This window comes from Pelophylax lessonae (assembly GCF_965119305.1).
Source record: "Pelophylax lessonae genome assembly, chromosome: 1".
In the NCBI taxonomy this organism is placed as follows: domain Eukaryota; kingdom Metazoa; phylum Chordata; class Amphibia; order Anura; family Ranidae; genus Pelophylax; species Pelophylax lessonae.
Genome location: NC_138768.1, coordinates 439,231,783 through 439,247,173, shown reverse-complemented (window position 1 = coordinate 439,247,173; position 15,391 = coordinate 439,231,783). Strand labels below are relative to the sequence as shown.

Here is a 15,391-nt window from a genome sequence, read left to right as displayed (position 1 = left end):
TAACCACAGACACCAGCCTGATCAGCTAGGGGGCTGTCTTGGAGTGCCTTTCTGTTCAAGGGGCTTGATCTTGGGTGGAGAGATTCTTGCCCATGAACATCTTGGAAACCAGGGCGGCCCTTTGACACTGTCATTGGACAACCGGGTTGCAGGGGTGTCCTGTCAGGATTGAGTCAGACAATCTGACCCTTGTGGCTTATATAAACCATCAGGGGGCACCAGAAGCCAATTGTTTCAGAAAGAAGTGGACCACGTACTGACATGGGCAGAGAGGTATGTTCCCTGTCTGTCAGCAGTGTTCATCCCGGGTGTGGACAATTGGAAGGAAGACTTTCTAAGTTGCCAGCAATTGTGTCCAGGGGAATGGTCACTGCATCCCAAGGTGTTTAAGCTGATCGGTCAACGTTTGGGTACCCACAACGTAAATCTATTGGCATCCAGGTTCAACAACAAGCTAAACAATTTTGTGTCCAGAACCAAGGATCTGATCCCTATCGGAACAGATGCCTTAGTGACCCCTTTATCACATTTCAGCCTGATGTGTGCATTTCCTCCGATCCAACTTCTGCCACAGTTGTTGAGCAGAATTCAGGTGAAAGGGAAGCCGGTGGCTCCTGCGTTGCCCAGGAGGCCTTGGTTCCCAGAGGTTGTGAGGTTAGCTGTGGGGGAGCCATGGTTGTTTCCATGTCGACCAGATCTGCTCTTCCAAGGTCCCATATTGCATCCTGCTTTACGGTCGCTGAATTTGACGGCCTGGCTATTGAAACCAGAATCTTGAAGGATCGGGAAATCTCGGGGTTCAGTTTTGGCTACATTGATTAATGCCAGAAAACCCATCTCTAGGAGAATCTATTATAGAGTTTGGAAATCCTATCTATTGGTTCGAATCTAAGAAATGGCATCCTCGGAAGCATGTCATTGGAAGAATTCTTGCTTTTCTTCAGGTAGGGGTGCTCTTAAAATGTGGCATTAGGGACCATTAAATGTCAAATTTCAGCCTTTCTTTTTTACAAAGACCTTTAGCGACGCACTCTTTGGTGCGGACATTTATGCAAGGTGTGACTTGCATGGTTAAGCCAATTAATCCACCCTTGTGTCCTTGGGACCTGAATCTTGTACTCTTGGTGCTGCAGAGGCAGCCCTTTTAAACCTATCAGGCAGATTCCCTTGGTATTCCTGGAAGGGAAATTCGTTTTTTTCTCCCTACAAACCAAACCAGACTTCTTGGGGCCACAACCTTTTTTGATGGCAAAAAAACTTTTGCCTGAACTGTGTCTAGAACCAGACCCAGATATTCCAAGACTTGAACAGGCTTTAAGGTGGATTTCTCTAGATTGATAATCCAACCCAAACCCTCTAGAAACTGGAAAGTTCGGGACACGTCTTGACTTAGCCCTAAGCTTGAACATTTCTTTACAAGTAGGTCATCCAGGTAACCCATGACAGAGATGCCTTGGGACCTTAAGGCTAACACCGGGGCCAAGATTTCTGTAAACACCCGGGGAGCTGTAGCTAGATCGAACGGTAGAGCTATGAACTGGAAACAGCAATGCCCTACTGCAAACCATAGAAACCTCTGATGAGACTTGAAGATTGGCACATGGGAGGTATGCGTCCTTGACATCTATGGAGGCCAAAAAGGTCCTCTTTCTAGAGAGGTTACCACCGAGCAAACTGATTCCATCCGCAACGACCGGTCAGGTACTGGTTCAGTGCTTTGAGATCCAGAATGGGTCTTACCTCCCTATTTGGTTTTGCCACTGTAAAGAGGTTTGAGTAAAAACCTGTGAACCTTTTGCTGGTTGGAACCTCCACAATTACACCCTGTACCCGCAGGTGTTCCAGAGCCTGGAACAAGGGTTTTACTGGGCATGCAGGGACATTTGAACCCAGAAACTGAAAAGGAGGAAACTCCCTGAATTCGATCATGTAGCCCTGAGATACAGTAGATAAGACCCATCTGTCCTGAACCACCTTTTCCCAAGCTCTTAAGAGAAAAAGTCTACCCCCCCCCCCCCCAACCGAGTGAGTGGGGGCGCCTCTTCATAAAGGCATATTTGGAGCCTGTTTTACCAGGCTTTTGGACCCAGGGTCTTTTCTGACCTTGACCCTGAATTTGCCTGAAACCTGGCGGCTGAGGCCATGAAAACTGCTTAGAAACTGATACGTTAGAGGAAACAGTAACACTAGGAGCCTTAAAGGATGGACCTTTATTCCTCCTTTTTACCAGCAATAGGGTACCTCCCCCCGCTGAAATCTTTTGGATGTATTTATCCAGATCCTCTCCAAAGAGATGTTCCCCATGGAAGGGAAAGGATGTCAGCAGTTTTTTTACTCTGCTGACAAATTTTTAAGCCACAGAACTCTGCGCATATGGATAGAGAGAAGGGCTACCCAGGAAATCTGATGGATGGAATCTTTGAGGGCGTCAATCGCAAAACAGAAATCATGAGGAATTTCTGCCAATTCTTCCACGGATTCCTCCTGGAACCTTTAGTCAGTTTTTTAATATAGTCTTTAACCTCCCTGGCGGTATGATTATGTCAGGAATTACATACCAAAAGCGGTACAATTGTTTTCATGGAAATTTGGCGTTATGTATTATAGGCCTACAATTCTTAGTAATTACTGACTTAAACCTGACCAAAACAAGAGTCTAGTAGACATCCCAGATGTGATAAATTTGAAACACAAACGCGTGAATTATAATCGAATCAATAATATTTTATTATTTAATATATAATAAAATTATATTATTGATTAGATTATAATTCATGCATTATATATAGATATAAGTGTGTGTGTGGGCATTATTATATATATATATATATATATATATATATATATATATATATATATATATATATATACACACATACACAGTGGGTACGGAAAGTATTCAGACCCCCTTAAATTTTTCACTCTGTTATATTGCAGCCATTTGCTAAAATCATTTAGGTTCATTCTTCTTCCTCATGAATGTACACATAGCACCCCATACTGACAGAAAAACACAGAATTGTTGACATTGTTGCAGATTTATTAAAAAAGAAAAACTGAAATATCACATGGTCCTAAGTATTCAGACCCTTTGCTGTGACACTCATATATTTAACTCAGGTGCTTTCCATTTCTTCTGATCATCCTTGAGATGGTTCTACACCTTCATTTGAGTCCACCTGTGTTTGATTATACTGATTGGACTTGATTAGGAAAGCCACACACCTGTCAATATAAGACCTTCCAGATCACAATGCATGTCAGAGCAAATGAGAATCATGAGGTCAAAGGAACTGCCTGAAGAGCTCAGAGACAGAATTGTGGCAAGGCACAGATCTGGCCAAGGTTACAAAAAGATTTCTGCTGCACTTAAGGTTCCCAAGAGCACAGTGGCCTCCATAATCCTCAAATGGAAGACATTTGGGACGACCAGAACCCTTCCTAGAGCTGGCCGTCCGGCCAAACTGAGCTATCGGGGGAGAAGAGCCTTGGTGAGAGAGGTAAAGAAGAACCCAAAGATCACTGTGGCTGAGCTCCAGAGATGCAGTCAGGAGATGGGAGAAAGTTGTAGAAAGTCAACCATCACTGCAGCCCTCCACCAGTCGGGGCTTTATGGCAGAGTGGCCCGACGGAAGCCTCTCCTCAGTGTAAGACACATGAAAGCCCGCATGGAGTTTGCTAAAAAACACCCGAAGGACTCCAAGATGGTGAGAAATAAGATTCTCTGGTCTGATGAGACCAAAATAGAACTTTTTGGCCTTAATTCTAAGCGGTATGTGTGGAGAAAACCAGGCACTGCTCATCACCTGTCCAATACAGTCCCAACAGTGAAGCATGGTGGTGGCAGCATCATGCTGTGGGGGTGTTTTTCAGCTGCAAGGACAGGACGACTGGTTGCAATCGAGGGAAAGATGAATGCGGCCAAGTACAGGGATATCCTGGACAAAAACCTTCTCCAGAGTGCTCTGGACCTCAGACTGGGCCGAAGGTTTACCTTCCAACAAGACAATGACCCTAAGCACACAGCTAAAATAATAAAGGAGTGGCTTCACAACAACTCCGTGACTGTTCTTGAATGGCCCAGCCAGAGCCCTGATTTAAACCCAATTAAGCATCTCTGGAGAGACCTAAAAATGGCTGTCCACCAACGTTTACCATCCAACCTGACAGAACTGGAGAGGATCTGCAAGGAGGAATGGCAGAGGATCCCCAAATCCAGGTGTGAAAGACTTGTTGCATCTTTCCCAAAAAGATTCCTGGCTGTATTAGATCAAAAGGGGGCTTCTACTAAATACCGAGCAAAGGGTCTGAATACTTAGGACCATGTGATATTTCAGTTTTTCTTTTTTAATAAATCTGCAACAATGTCAACAATTCTGTGTTTTTCTGTCAGTATGGGCTGATATGTGTACATTCATGAGGAAGAAGAATGAACCTAAATGATTTTAGCAAATGGCTGCAATATAACAAAGAGTGAAAAATGTAAGGGGGTCTGAATACTTTCCGTACCCACTGTATATATATATATATATATATATATATATATATATATATATATATATATATATATATATATATATATATATATATATATATAGTGTTTTGTGTAACTTTTTTTTTTTTTGAATTTCCCTCCCTAGTTCCGCTCCCATGCAGCATTGCTGCTGCAGGGAACGGAACTAGGAAGTGATCACACCGACGGAGGAGCGGCGGGACTCTCGGCTGGCGATCTCAGCAATGAGAGATCATCGCTGGATCGCCAGGAGAAGGTAAGAGAACACCGCTGCGCTCTCTGCAGATCCACCCCGAGCGTGACTCGGGGTTACCGCTCCTGCAATTAAAAATCCACCCCGAGTCACGCTCGGGATTACCACCAAGGTGGTTAAGAACTGAGAGATTCCTATAGCTGCCACAGCTGGCTGAACAACAGACCCGGCAAAAGAAAAAGAAGCTTTAAGCAAGGATACCAGCTTTTTATCAGCTGGGTCCCTAAAGACTTGGGCATTGTCCACCGGACAGGTTACATTTTTATTCACAGAGGAAATAGCAGCATCAACAGACGCCATACCCCATTTCCTTTAGAATTTCTCTTCAATTGGATATAGCAAATAAAATCTCTTTGAAGGCATAAACAGCCTGTCAGGGTGATCCCAACATCAACTGCTCTAGTAGAGGGTGTAAGTGAAAAGCCCGGGAACTCTGCTGGGGAAGCAAAGATCCTAGAGAGGAAATATAGGCCTCTGATACCTCCAGGGGAAGGTAATTTAAACCAAGTCCGCACCATTTCAGTAAGGGACTAGATTAGTAACCTCTTAAGTAAGACGCCATAACCGGTACCTCAGAATCTGAATCTTCAGAAGAGGCACCATCTTCAGCCTGCTCCCCCTCCAAGTTACCCATAGCTACCTCCTCAATGCTTTCTGCCCAATCTAGAGGTCCTGGCAAGGTTTTGAGAGCACAGAAGACCTGCTGTATGCTTGCTGGGCCCGTACAGGAGAGGGATCTACCCCGCTTGTTCCCCACCCTGTGAAACAGAAGCAATTATGCCATCCATTCTACCTTCTAGGCCAGCTAAGGCAAATGCCAAATCGTCCTTAGTAACATAAGCCGATACAGAGGCATAGGAGGTAGCAACGATACCCGACAAGTGCAATGGCTCAGATTGGCCAGTAGCTTCAGGTCTATCAGGGAAGCAGACTACAGTGGGAATCAGACTAGGACTGGTCAATCCTTATGTGGGGGACACTAAGCCCCTTCCCTGCTGTGCCCCCCCCCCCACACTTCTCTTTCTGGAAGACAATACTTTTAGTAAAGTAAGACCCAGAAGTGAGGCTCTGTTGCATAAGGGTAGAGTATACTGTGATCAAGCACTAAACAGCTATCACAGAACTACCGTTCTAACCTGTCCCATGGTCATTCCCATGCCCAGACAGTCTGATCCCCTGCTCTGTGTCCCAAAAGATGCCAGTCAGCAGCCTGCTTAAAACGATGTGAGGGTGTCCATGTGCAGGTCCGGGACGTCATCAGCGAGCGCCGCTCTCATAGCCACGTGGAAAGCTGGCTGGGACTAGACTCTGAAACAGGTAAAAATCAAAACTGCAGAACTAGTGACCAAAAACGGAACTTCAGCTAGGAGAAAATGTGCTTATTCCTTCCCTTAACCTCTTTCTAAGAGAGAGAAAAGGAATAACCAGTCCCGCCGCAGGGTTCTGAGCAGGACCCAATCTTCAATCATCACAGCGAGCTTGGTCAATCCGACCTTCAAGGACCAGATCGCCCCTTTTTTTTTTTTTTTTTTTTTTTTTTTAAAATGAGGTCCACTCCCTTGAACCTGTAGAGAACCCTGCTGAAAACTCCTTGGGATAATAAAACCAGGGTTTCATTACTAGGATCCAGTGCCCAAACAGGTCACATTACAGGCAAAACCTTGGATCTTCTCTAGCCGAGGTTCAGGTACCATTCTTTTAGTGCTTAGCCATTTGAATGGATCCGATAGAACGCCCAATTATTGGGACATTTTTTTGAGATTTTGAAGAGCTTTAACAGCCATGACCATCACCTTCAAGACACTGGCGAAAAAAAAAAAAAAATGGGGAGGTTCTTCCTGTATGGGAGGGGTTATATGGGAGGAACTTACTGTCTATTGGTTGCCAGTGTCCATTCACCTAAAAAAGGTAACGTATAACTCAGTCATTATTGACTGCTGCTCTGTGTCTTGTGACGTACAATACAGAAATGTTATTTGGTCAATTTGGCACCATTTAGATATATTCAGGCAATACCAGCAATAGAGTTTACCTCCTTCTGTTACGAGCAGGAGTGTTGCATCTTTCCCCTGAGAAGTGGTGTTGATTGGGTCGAGCCGAAGGAGGCCGCCTATTTGACGTCATCTCCCATGGTCGCATTGGCGGCGATGGTGCAGGAGATGGTGCAGTGTAATCAAAAACTGAATTAGATAATCGCTGTCTTTTCGGGCTTGGACTATCTTCGTTCTGAAAGGCAAAGAACACATAATTGAAACAAGAATGCTACAAAAGGACAAGCCCAGCCTTACAAATTGCCGTTTCCTTCGTCCCAACCTGCACTGCCTATATATTACATTATTAGTTTCAATAAAGTAGGTTGATGGCCAAATTAAAGAGGTATTAAAAAACGCAAAAGCAAAACATATTGCAACTTACCAATTCTTAGCTGTGATGGCTGCATTTTATTTTATTTTTTTTTTAGGCACTCTTTACTTTGTTTTCACCTGGTGATTTGGCCATTAAGGCTCCATGTACACGGGACGTTGTTAAAAGTCCCTTTGAATGCTGGAATTTTTAGGACGTTTGAAACGTCCGTTAGGTCGCGTTTGTACCCGCGTTTAGCGGGCGTTTAGCAGCGTTTGCGTTTAGAAGCGTTCCTAGAGGTCAAAAAAATTATTCCCCTTTAAAATGGAAAAACGCGAATGCTAAACGCGGGTCATCGCGTTCGGACGCGTTTGAAACGCCGGGAAACACACGTTCGAACGCAAATAATTGCGTTCTAAAAACAGTCCCTGAACGCAACTGCCTGCAAATGACTGTAAACGACCTGGTGTACATGGACAGATAAGATAAAATGTAGATGGGTTCAGGGGCTTCTGAAAAAAACGCCCAACTGCTCCTAAACGGCCATTTCCAGCGTCCCGTGTACATGGAGCCTTAGTCTTTCAACAGAACAAGCTTTTTTTGCAGGTGTAGCAGTTACAGATTTGGAACAAACCATTTACCCCTGACAGAAGTGCCTACAGCGGTCAGCTTTTATGTAAAACCTTTATCTCAAAAAAAAAAAAAAAAGGAAAGAACTGTTTGCTGTAACTGATTATACAGTGTTAACTGAAGTTCAGCTTCAATTTAAGTGTATCTAAATCGGCTAGGACATCCAAACACTCCCCTTCAGCTAAACCGCACTGCTGTCCAAAAGTGCCCCTGTGCTTCTTCATCCAATCTGGAGACACCAATACAGCTGGTGTGCTACTGGCTATATCACCAGGTAAAAACAAAAAAAATGAATGCAGCTACCACATCCAATGACTGTTAAGCTGCAGTATATTTATTCTTGGGTTTAATACTTGTTTAACTATGTGAATCACAATGTGCTATTACACATTGTAGAACTTCACTTTAGTCCATTTCAAGTACAGCTTTAAAAAACACAATCCCATGCATGCCTTCTATTCTAGAGATCTAGTAGAAGTCACATGTCGACATTATGACGGCAAAAGAAAAAAACATCCCATCATTATTTACCTATTATACAATCTTGGTTAAAGTTGGGCTAAAAGATTAAAATAAACTAAACTAGATATGGAAATGTGAGGGTAGTAAACCTCAAATTTTATAAAAAACGTCAGGATTGGCATATTCAGCAGCCTGTATTTCTGTATTTACTGACGTTCCCAATGTGAGGTTTTCACAGAAGATACCTCTGAATATGCATTTTTCCCCAATTTGTTCAGACTGCATTTCCCAGGTTTGTGCGATGTACACGATATGAACATTTAAAATCTGTTAATCTGGTCATACACCAGTACAATAGGATTACTTTTTATATAATTAAAAAAAAAGAAGAAAAAAGAAAATTAAAAATATTTTTGAAACATTTGATTTTCTAGTCATAAGTGGAGGTAAGTTGATGTTTGTTTTCAACAGCATGATGAAAAAGAAATGTGAAATCATGAAAGAATGAATTTCTAATTGTGTATATGGTTATTGTTTGGGAAATCATATTCTTCCAAAATCAAAATGTTAAAAATAAAGTTCTGAACAACTTTTAAAAAACATTTGTTACGTTTCTGATGGAATTATCAAATGTACTGATAATTTTCATATGCACCTTTTGTAATGCAGAGCAAATGTGCATACAAAACATGCTTCCCCACCTATCTTGCACCAGGACATGCTGGGAGAAAACCGGTTACAAGACTGACAGGTCATGTGATAGGGCTCGTCTCCTGTCTGGGAGTGTTTGCTGCATAACACTTGACCCCTAAGGTTCCACACTAAGCTCTGAATTTTATGAATAAAACAATTGCGGTTCTATTCTTTGGTATTAAAAGAGCAGTAGCCACTCCTGCTTTAACCTCTTCCTGCACTGCTTTTTAATAAATGACAGCTGGGCGGGAGTCCTGTTATCCAGGGTGGGGGCCCTACAATGTCCTCCTAGGATCGTGCAGCACCCTGGCGTCACCTGTCAGCGGTGTCCACTGGACACAGCAGCTGACAGATCAGTGTACCGGCCCGCAGATCCCATGATAATGGTACACAATGAATGTCTTTGATTCATGCCATTAGCTGTATACTATTGTGTTGATCTCTGTGATTGGACACAGTGATCACATGGTACAGAGCAAATCACATGCAATTACCTGTGGCCAATCATAGCTAATCACAACAATACACATTCAATGAATCTATTTCTAGCAGTAAAAATTATTTATTTTTTCCTCAAAAAAAATTGTGACAAAAAATTACAAGTTCAAAAAACTTGCCATGCCTCTTACTAAATACCTTAGACCAGTGGTCTCTAAACTGCAGCTCAGGGGCTAGATGTGGCCTTTTGCTTACCTTTATCAGGCCCTTGGGACAACATTTCTCCCACTGATACAAGGCACTATTTCTTCCACACCAACAGTGGGTCATAATTCCCGCCACTGATACCAACAATAGGGAACTGTTCCTACAAGTAACCCCAACAATGGGGCACTATTCTTCCCACTGACACCAGTTATGGGGCCTTATTCCTTGCTCTGATATAAACAATGCTGCATTATTCCTCAAACTGACACCAATGATGGGGCAGTATTCCTTATGCCAACAATGGGGCACTATTCTTCCCAACAACACTAGTGATGGGGCAAAAAAAAAAAAAAAAAACCCTGCAGGGATTAAATACCACCAAAAAGAAAGCTCTAGTTGTGTAAAAAAATACAAAAAAAATAAACAAAAACAAACACTTTCATATGGGTACAGTTCTGCAATTGTCATTCAAAGTGTGAAGCACTGAAAGCTAAAAATTGGCATAGGCAGGAAGGGGGGGTCAAAGTGTCCAGTATTGAAGTGGTTAAAAAAAAGGGCCTCAATTTCCCACAGGGGGAAAAAGAAAAAAAACTGTGTAACTATACTGGGAGACACATATTAGATACAGTTTTGCTGATAGTGTATAAAGTATTTTGTGGCCCAAGTAGAAAAAAAATGCCATTTTAAAAAAGGAACAGACAAATATCTGAAAGCTTTTGCTTTCAAAAACAAAAAACATATTTGCTTGGGAAGATGGAAACTGAAAAGGTTATATCATCAACACGCATCGGCAAGATCCATTAGGTTATATCTGCTGCTGGGATTTTTTATTTTTAACTATTCTCAGTGCTGTATTATCGATATGAAATTGAAATAAAACAAATTTGGGTTGAAGTAAAACAAGCAGATATCTTCAGTTTAAGAGGCTGTTAAGGCAGCGTATCCTACGGTCATATCAACTAAGGTCAGCGCCATTTAACCACTTTATTACCGCTGGACATCCTGGGCTTTAGGGATATCTGACTGATGCCTGCAGCTGCAGGCATCAGATATTTTTTTCAGCTGGCAATTCCCTTCACTATAAGAACAATCATAGCTTGATCGTTCTTAAAGGCAGCGGGAGGGGACATCCCCCCCCTCCCTCCGATGCTTCTACCAGCTCGCCTGTGCGATCGGCGAGCCGGAGAAGGAATCGGCCACTGGCAAGTACACCATAGAGAATACTGAGGACCAGATGGTCCCCTGCAGTCTCTTGACTCTCGGAGGCCGGGCGCGACGTGAAGAGGTCACGCCCACCTGGCAGTTTTCAATACTGCACTGATCTCGGCTAAAGAACAGAGATAGTTTTTTTTTCGCCCCCCCCCCCCCCTTTTGGGATTTCAGGCTTTTTAGCCTGTAGGAGAGAGAGGAGAGATCAGGTCTTATTGACCCAAGATCTCCACATAAAGAGGACCCATCATTCACTATTCCTATTACAGGGGATGTTTACATTCCTTGTAATAGGAATAAAAGTGATTAAAAAAAAAAAAAAATAAATAAAAAAAAAAAAAAAAGTGACAGTGTAAAAAACACAGCGTTCAATCCATACATGTGAGATATCGCTACGAACGTTAGAGCGAGAGCAACAAGACCTCCACTGTAGCTCTAAACTGGAAACCTGTAAGAATTTGTAAATGGTCGCCTATAGAGATGTTTTAAGAGCTGAAGTTTGGCATCATTCCACGAGTGTGCGCGATTTTAAAGCCTGACAGGTTAGGTATTTATTTGGCGTAACATCATCTTTCACATTAATTAAAAAAACTGGGCTAACTTTAGTGTTTTTTTTTTTCTTTAATTCATAAAAGTTTTTTTTTTCCCCCCCAAAAAAAAATGCGTTTGAAAATTTTCTGCGCAAATACCATGTGACATAAAAGTTGCATTGACTGCCATTTTATTCCCTAGGGTCTCTGATAAAGAAAAAAAAAAAAAAAAAAAAATAATATATATATATATATATATATATATATATATATATATATATATATATATATATATATATATATATATATATATATATATATATATATATATATATATTTTTTTTTTTTTTTTTATTTATATTGTTAGGGGTTCCGAGTAATTTTCTAGCATGGATTTTTACATGTAGGAGCGGAGTGCCAGATATCGCCCGGTATGGAAGTGGTTAATGGTAGTGCAAGCAGAACACAAGCCATCTATGAGATACGCATTTCCTGTAAAATCTGACTGTTCAAAAGAAATGAAATCAGACTGTCTTCTCAACATAAACAGCTTCAACATGTATGAGCATATATAAAAAGCCTAGCATCTAACAGAACTGCTCTGAAAATGTACAGGCAACATGAAGAAATTACGCCAAGCACAGCAATCTCATCAAAGTTACTCAAATTGAATTTTAAACACCATTTGCATGTCAAAGCCAGAACACTACATGAACTCCTTTTAAATACAAATTGAGTTATGCAAACACCAATTCAGGCCCTTTGAATTCCAAAAAAACCTGTTTGCATTTCCCTCTTCCCTTCCTCTGAAAGAAAATGCATCAATCCAATTTAAATTCAGCTACCGTTGAAACAAAGAAGGGTAAGTGTGTGTTAGATGCTACATTTCATGAAGAGAAATTTTTCAATTAAAAGTAACCTCCCAAAACTGGACCAAATGGCAGAAGGTTCAAGAGCATGCATATAAATGAAGATGTCACAGAAAGCACTGGATTAGGATGCCATCTGCAGTCTATAGCAAAACAAATATGGTTTTGGAACAAGCAATGATGTGCAGTAAATAAACGCAGCACATGCATGCAGACAATGCACACGTTAAACCAAGCAAGCTGGATTGTAGGAGCCAAGGCTGGATTCAGTACACAAAGTCGAGATCCTTTGAAGCAATTCTTCCAACACCTATTCTAAAGCAATGTGTTTTTAGATATATTTCCAATCCAGCATACAGTGCCTTAAAAGTATTCATATTTTCCACCATTTGTCATTTTACAAACAAAAACGTAAATGTATTTTATTGGACTTGTATGTGATAGACCAACACAAAGTGGTAGAGAATTGTGAAGTGGAAGGAAAAATTATAAATGGTTTTCAATTGTTTTTACAAATAATTATCTGAAAAGCATGGTGTGCCTTTGTATTCAGCCCCCTTTACTCCAATACCCCTAACTAAAATCTAGTGGAACCAATTGCCCTCAGAAGTCACCTAATTAGTAAATAGAGTCTGTGTGGAATTTAATCTCAGTATTAATACAGCTTTTCTGTGAAGCCCTCAGAGGTTTGTTAGGGAACCTTAGTAAACAGCATCATGAAGGCCAATGAAAACACCAGACAGGTCAGGGAAAAAGTTGTGGAGAAGTTTAAAGCAGGATTAGGTTATGAAAAAAATATCCCAAGCTTTGAACATCTCATGGAGCACTGTTCAATCCATCATCCCAAAATGGAAATAGTATGGCACAACTGCAAACCTACCAAGACATAGCCGGGCAAGGAGAGCATTAAATCAGAGAAGCAGCACCATGGTAACTCTGAAGGAGTTACAGAGATCCTCAGTTTAGGTGGAAGAATCTGGCCCACAGGACAACTATTAGTCGTGCACTCCACAAATCTGCCCTTTATGGAAGAGAGGCAAGAAGAAAGCCATTGTTGAAAGAAAGCCATAAGAAGGCCTGTTTGCAGTTTGAGAGAAACCATGTAGGGGACACAGCAAACATGTGGAAGAAGGTGCTCTGGTCAGATGAGATCAAAATGGAACTTTTTGGCCTAAAAAGAAAACGCTATGTGTGGCAGAAAACAAACACTGCACATCACCCTGAACACACCATCCCCACCATGAAACATAGTGGTGGCAGCATCATGTTGTGGGGATGTTCTTCTTCTGTAGGGGCAGGGAAGCTGGTCAGAGTTGATAGGAAGATGGATAGAGCCAAACACAGGGCAATCTTAGAAGAAACCCTGTTAGTCTGCAAAAGACTTGAGACTGGGGTGGAGGTTAATTTTCCAGCAGGACAACAACCCTAAACATACAGCCAGAGCTACAATGGAATGGTTTAGATCAAAGCATATTCATGTGTTAGAATGGCCCAGTCAAAGTCTAGACCTAAATTAAATCGAGAATCTGTGGTAAGACTTGAAAATTGCTGTTCACAGATGCTCTCCATCCAATCTGACAGAGCTTGAGCTATTTTGCAAAGAAGAATATGCAAAAATGTATCTCTAGATGTGCATAGCTGGTAGAGACATACCCAAAAAGACTTGCCGCTGTAATTGCAGCGAAAGGTGGTGGTTCTACAAAGGGGGGGGGGGGGTCAAATATTAATGCACGCCACACTTTTTGTAAAAAAAAAAAAAAAAAAAAAAAAAAAAAAAAAAAAACTTTGAAAACCATTTATCATTTCCCTTCACAATTATGTGCCACTTTGTGATGGTCAACCACAAAATCCCAATAAAATACATTTACGTTTTTGGTAGTAACATAACAAAAATGTGGAAAATTCCAAGGGGTATGAATACTTTAAGGCACTGTAAACTCAGCATTTGATATTCCTGATAATATGTGTCTGCTGTACCATGTACTTGTATAAAAATGTATCCTGTTCTCTTTGTGTTGCTTTATGTGAAATCCCTGGTGTTCCTGTCAGTCCCTCTGCTTTCCTATTAAAAAATCTAGCTGTGCTGGGAATTCAGTGTGCTCTCCTCCAATGATCGGGCTTGTGCCACCTCTGCTCCCCCTGCACAGCCTTTAACTGTGAAGCTCAGTGTATAGTGGTTTCTCCTCCCCAGCTCTTATGCAGCTGAGAACAGAGGTTATGAAATAAAAAATAAATGATAGATATATCTATACATACATACACACACACACACACACACACATATATACGGTCACACATATACACACACATACAAATGCATACATCGAACAGTTGATGCAGCTGGAGAATCTGATGGCTCTACAGAAGGTGCAGCACACCAAACTGGTTAGGAGTCAATTGAAGAAACACATGGCACAGGCCCAGAGTTACCAGTGGTAGCTGGAAAAGTAAACAAACAATTATAAGAAGCAGAACATGCAGTGGTGCTAGGTAGTTAGGATATGGAGGGGTCCTGAATCAGTGTGTGTCACTGTATGGGAGAGAAGCCTGAATGATGAAATCAGAGACATCTGGACTGCTATTGCGTAGGCACACAATTTAAAGAAGACTGCATGTAAAATGTTTAAATATACATGAGGGCATGTGCTTCACATTATACTTGCAATGTCAACACAGTGATCACACTTTATTGTTCCAATAACTAAATTAAATTGGGGCAATGGAGGACCAAAAGAAAAAAAAAAAAAAAAAAAAAAAAAAAAAAAAACAGGGCTCAACACCAGTCTAAATTTACCCTACTCCTAATCCATCCAAAAGCTCACGGCAATTGACCAAACCAACAAACATAAAATAGATAAAAAGAAAAAAACAACAGCTATATGCTACATACAATCCTGAAGTTAATAAAGATTAAGTGAGGATCTAGCACAAGCATGAAAGAACATCATGTGGATAGCCCAAAAAACAAATATGCAATGACCTGAAAAAAAAAAAAAAATTATATATATATATATATATTCACTGAAAAACTAAAGACAAGAGTGCAAAACCACATAGTGTAGTATATTATGCAGAAATGTTTTTTAAATGGATAAAATTGCACTCACAAAAAAAAAAAAAAAAGGCATGGGCTAGGCATAACAGTCTGGGTCCCCTGGAAGCTGGGAGTAATGAAATGTAAACCAAGCATACTTCTGGTAAAATAAATCCACTGTTACCGATGCACAACCCCAGAAGTAGAGGC

At 41.2% G+C, this 15,391-nt stretch overlaps 1 protein-coding gene across 2 annotated transcripts in view; it reads right to left on the bottom strand.

The window, feature by feature from the left end:
• Positions 1-15,391, bottom strand: part of RNF38 (ring finger protein 38) — a 443,031-nt gene that overhangs the window by 49,297 nt on the left and 378,343 nt on the right. For both annotated transcript variants that reach the window (XM_082261799.1, XM_082261800.1), the window contains one exon: positions 6,799-6,992. In XM_082261799.1, the coding sequence (XP_082117925.1) occupies positions 6,799-6,992 (194 nt within the window). The remainder of the gene's footprint in view (positions 1-6,798; positions 6,993-15,391) is intronic.